The sequence below is a fragment of the Penaeus vannamei genome, chromosome 1 (genome assembly GCF_042767895.1).
Source record: "Penaeus vannamei isolate JL-2024 chromosome 1, ASM4276789v1, whole genome shotgun sequence".
In the NCBI taxonomy this organism is placed as follows: Eukaryota; Metazoa; Arthropoda; class Malacostraca; order Decapoda; family Penaeidae; genus Penaeus; species Penaeus vannamei.
The window spans coordinates 20348294-20353293 of NC_091549.1; the positions used below are offsets into that span (position 1 = coordinate 20348294).

Consider the following 5000-nt stretch of genomic DNA (forward strand, 5'->3'; position numbering starts at 1 on the left):
GTATGTGATTGAACGTGAGTGCGATTTGACTCAAGTAGGAGGTCTTCTGGACTCGAAAAGCTACGGCATTGCCCTTCAACCAGGTGGGTATGCAGTTGATATTGAGGTCTGTGATATGGTGATAATATTAGAGTCATTAAGGTCCTATCACACTATCACTCTTTCCGTCAATTTTTGCGTTTCCGTCTGAATTTGAGGCTTTCCGCAAGTATCGTTTGCCTCCCAGACGGAGACGGTTACGACCGTTTCCGTCTAATTTCCGTCTTGATCTTGTGCTATTAATAAATTAGATAGGGTGAGTGAATGTAAACAAGCTGATATTTTAGAACATTCGTAGATATAATATACGTCATCATATTTCTTTAAAATAATGCAGTATGCATGAGAATGTTCGTGTGGTTCCTGGGACCTCACTCCGATAGCGCCATGTTTGTTTACATGGGTCAGTCGATTTTCATACCGGAAGTTCATTCGGAAACGCAAAAAAATGACGGAAAAAGTGATAGTGATAGGGCCTTTAGAATTATGAGGTTAGAGTCTATTGCTCTTCAACGAGGTGGGTATGCAGTTATTTTTGAGGTCTGTGATATGGTAATAATATCAGAGTCCTCATGTATTAGAATTATGAGGTTAAGTGTCTATATATTGTTTCTTTGTTGTACAGTTTATTCTTTATAGGTTTTCTCCATTATGCAAGAATTGTTGTTTCTCTATTATTGAATTCATGGTTTCTACTATGTATAGATTTTCCATGTATGGGTTTTGAGTATGTCCATTTTTCGATAAATCAGCTGCTGGAATGTTCGGATCCTCATTCATCTAAAAAAAAGAAAGAAAAAAATCCATTATGACGATTTTTTAAAAGCAAGTCTCCCATTATTTTCGAAATTCGATTTTGAAAATCTCATTTTTCTTCATAATCGTTAGGTTAGAAATGACAATTTTAGACGAAGTTAATTTTTATTATCTCGTGTTTGTGCGTTTTGAATAAATTTTTTACCTGATACGTAGAACTTTAGCAAACTTAAGTGCTTATTGTTTGCAAGCCATGGTGTTCATTGATGTATGGAAAATCGTTTCTGATTTCAACTCATCTCTCTCTCTCTTTCACTTTTTCTGTCTGTCTGCCCCCCCCCCTCTCTCTCTCTCTCTCTCTCTCTCTCTCTCTCTCTCTCTCTCTCTCCCTCTCTCTCTCTCTCTTTCTCTCTCTCTCTCTCTCTCTCTCTCTCTCTCTCTTTCTCTTTCTCTCTCTCTCCTTCCCTCCCTCCCTCTCCCCCCCTCTCTATCTCATTTATTATATCTCCCTCTATCATCTCTCACTCTTCAACTCTAATAAACTTTTAAAATCTTGGCATCAGGTTCCCCCTACAAAGGTGCTTTGGACGTGGCTATTCTCACGCTGCAGTCAAGAGGCAGATTTCACACACTGAAAGAAAAGTGGTTTAGACAAAAGAGAGGCGGCGGTAAATGTAAGGTAAATGGGACCACAATAACAAGTGCGGTAACCCATGTGTGTCGTAACTCAATATAGATAGATATAGAATGCGTTTATTCTAACAGTAAATAAAAGTCTTTAGAAAGCGTTCATTCTAACTGTTAAAAAAATATTAGAGTGTTCATTTTAACAGTAAAAAAAAAGGACTAACGTGTGATTTGCTCTAATAAGCATGTTTTTGTGATATTACGTTTATTTCATTGGTTGGGGGGGGGGGGCATATATTAACATATACAAGCATCATTTAGTATCTCTAGTGTGTGAATGATTTAATTTAGTGTTCATGCTACCTTGATATTATGCATCCAAATACAGAAAGACAGATTACATAGAACTCTAATACACGTGTTAGATGTCAGTGATTAGTTTTTACTATTACTACTACTACTACTGTTATTACTACTGCTACTGGCATTACTACTACTACTACTACTGCTAAAGCTACTGCTATTACTACTACTACTACTATTACTACTACTGCTACTGCTATTACTACTACCATTACAACTACTACTACTACTACTACTAATCCACTACTACGAAAGACGAAAGACGGAAATGAAGGAGGGAGGGAAAACGATAACAGAGACAACGTAGCAACATAAAATAGCTCAGCCTTACTAAAAAAAAAAAAAAAAATGACACTAATCCCATTCATACCTTAGTTTAAAAAGAAAAGAAGGAGAAGGAAGATAAAAAAAAAAAAAAAAAAAAAAAACATTAAACTTACACATAACCTCCCCCCTCCTCCCCCCACAGGAAGAAGCGGGCGGCAGCAGCATGGCGAGTGAGCTGAACTTACCGAACGTGGGCGGTGTCTTCGTCGTCCTCATAGGCGGCATGGGCCTGGCGCTGGTCGTGGCCCTCGGGGAGTTCGTCCTCTACTGCTGGGAGATCTCGAGGGAGGACGAGGTGAGTCCGGAGTGTGTGTGTGTGAGAGAGAGGGGGGGAGGGAGGGTGGAAAGGAGAGGGAGAGGGGGATGGAGAGAGAGAGGGAGAGGGGGATTGAGAGAGAGGGAGAGGGGGATTGAGAGAGAGGGAGAGGGGGATGGAGAGAGAGAGGGAGAGGGGGATTGAGAGAGAGAGGGAGAGGGGGATTGAGAGAGAGAGGGAGAGGGGGATTGAGAGAGAGAGGGAGAGGGGGATTGAGAGAGAGAGGGAGAGGGGGATTGAGAGAGAGAGGGGGGAGGAAGGGAGAGAGGGAGGGAGGGAGGGAAAGAGAGAGAGAGAGAGAGAAGCTTCTTCATAAAATAAATTGGTGTGCATACTTCGCAGTGACAATACGAGCAATAAGTCCCATCTCGAAGCCGCTGCAAGCGCTAGTCTCACCGCCGTTTCTTATTCCTCTCCCAGAAATCGTTAATATCCGTCCTGAGCGAGGAGTTGGTCTTCGTCTTCCAGTGCAAAGGGTCGACGAAGCCCGTGAGGAAGAAAGCGGAATCCGAGACGGCAGCCGTGGACAACATGTACGGGTCCGACGTGTACAACTGCAGCGGCAGAAATCCACTTACCTGATTCCCGGAAGTGGCGTCAGCCTATGACGTCACAGTCGACCAGTGGCCGATTCCCAGCTACGAGCCCCCACCCCCCTCCCCAACCTGAATGCATCGACGGTCACCCAGAACACACCCACGCTCCGTCGGAACTCTTCCTCCGCCGCCAGTTAGGGTTTCTCCCCCTCGCCCACCCGCGCCGGCCGAAAGCCTTCGCTCTCGCCCGCGACGGCCCAGAGCGAGGACCCCGAGGCCGAGGGACGCAAAGGAGGACCTGGCAGCGGCGGGAATCCCGGCGACCGCCTGGGGCGTTGCGGCCGGGTCGGCTAGCTTGCTGCGAGGAGCTGCGGACTTTGGGGTGTGGATTGTACTCAATAGATCTGTGTATATTATGCATAAATACATACACACGTAGATACACGTGTATGTACTGTATGTATGTGCAATTCATATTTTTATTGTATAAACTTCTAGGTCTTTCTCCTCGAACTTTTGGAAGAGTTCGAGGACTTAACTGGATCGGAGGCCTACAAGTTCCATTTTATATATACACTTTTTGACTATACTTATTTAGATAAGTTATGAAAAAATCTGCCAGATATGTTATCAGATTTGTTTGAAGTTACTGAAGTCGGTGCAGACGCCCATACACTGGGAGATAAGTGTAAGGAATTGTCTACTGTATTTTGTTTTTGAAATCACGATCAGTATTTTACATATAGGACTACATCGCGAATGTTGTGCCGAAAGCTGTCATATATGGCAAGTCATATATTGCGTGAGCCGCACCACGGATCTTGGGCTTTGGTGTTCTTCGTGAATCCGTACATATCAAAACTCGTTAAAAAAAAAGTTGTTTTAAAGAAGAAAACGTTCATCACATCTTGTTGTGCTATATTTCCAATGCCCGTTATTTTACCATACCGCATGTGGCATGGTAACATTTCCCATGTCTGTGTTTTTTGAAGGCATGAGCTTCAGAATTTACGCGAGTGAAATGCTATTAGCGTCTCTTACCATATCCAGTAGCTAACCCTAATTGCACTCAAACACAACTTGTTTGAGTGCATGCACACATGTATACACTTCTTCCTTTTATAACTCCTGTGTGTTATTACATTCAACACAGTTATGAATGTGTGCATATGCTCTGAGAAGGTAACTATTGGTTTGATCACAACATGGATTTGGTAGCTGTATTCATACCGATATTTATTGCAATGCCTTCGTCGATATTATCGGTATTAGTAAAAAATAAAAAATAATAATGATAAAAAATATCACTACACACCGCAGTAATGATTTCTCTGAAAGAATGAGAACATTTTCTTTGTTGAATGATAAATGGTAGAAGCCATTACGCACTCCCTGGTTGAGCTTGTCAAGGCTTTCCGAAGAAACTGTTTCGGAGTACTTGGAAAGGGAGAAAATAATTAATGTTAAACATTATAAATATTGACCATTGTATTCTTTTGGAATCAAACACCCTTTTTATCTTTGACATTACGGAATCTCAATTTTGTGTGTGCGTTAGATTACGTGGCAATGTGTTTATATTAGTGACACTAATTTCGTTCATTTCCTCCACACCTCACCAATGACTTGTTATTCATTTCTTACTGTTCATCTCCTTCATCAAACTCATTTAATGCTAGGTGTCAACTTGGTGAAAACTGCTTCATTTCATTTCCAAGGCCTTCCCTGCAGTTTGGAATCTACTGTTGAAAAGGTAATTTTTTCCTCACATGTTTTAGGCTTGGAGACACCCGTGGGTTACGCCCCTATGATGCTGTAAATGATCACTACTTGTTTACTGTGTTCACTATCCATTGCTGTATGTTGTACATTGCTTTGAACGTTGGTGTTGTCAAGAGTGATAATAACGATATTGTCTTCTTTCCTTTCTCTTATCATTTGAGAGTCTTCCCCCGTATGAAGTGGCTTATAACCCCTTCACACAAGACAACCCCTCTCCTGGCCATTTATTACTCGAGAGCTGCAGGCGATTTATA

General features: G+C 42.1%; 1 protein-coding gene across 1 annotated transcript in view; it reads left to right on the top strand.

Moving 5' to 3' along the window:
• The window catches only part of LOC113823794 (glutamate receptor ionotropic, kainate 2-like), a 102997-nt gene that overhangs the window by 97287 nt on the left and 710 nt on the right, over positions 1 to 5000 (top strand). The window contains exons 14-17 of the mRNA XM_070125421.1: positions 1 to 83; positions 1359 to 1474; positions 2255 to 2407; positions 2849 to 5000. The exon at positions 1 to 83 is cut by the window's left edge and continues 47 nt beyond it; the exon at positions 2849 to 5000 is cut by the window's right edge and continues 710 nt beyond it. Of these exons, the coding sequence (XP_069981522.1) occupies positions 1 to 83; positions 1359 to 1474; positions 2255 to 2407; positions 2849 to 3010 (514 nt within the window). The 3' untranslated portion in view covers positions 3011 to 5000. The remainder of the gene's footprint in view (positions 84 to 1358; positions 1475 to 2254; positions 2408 to 2848) is intronic.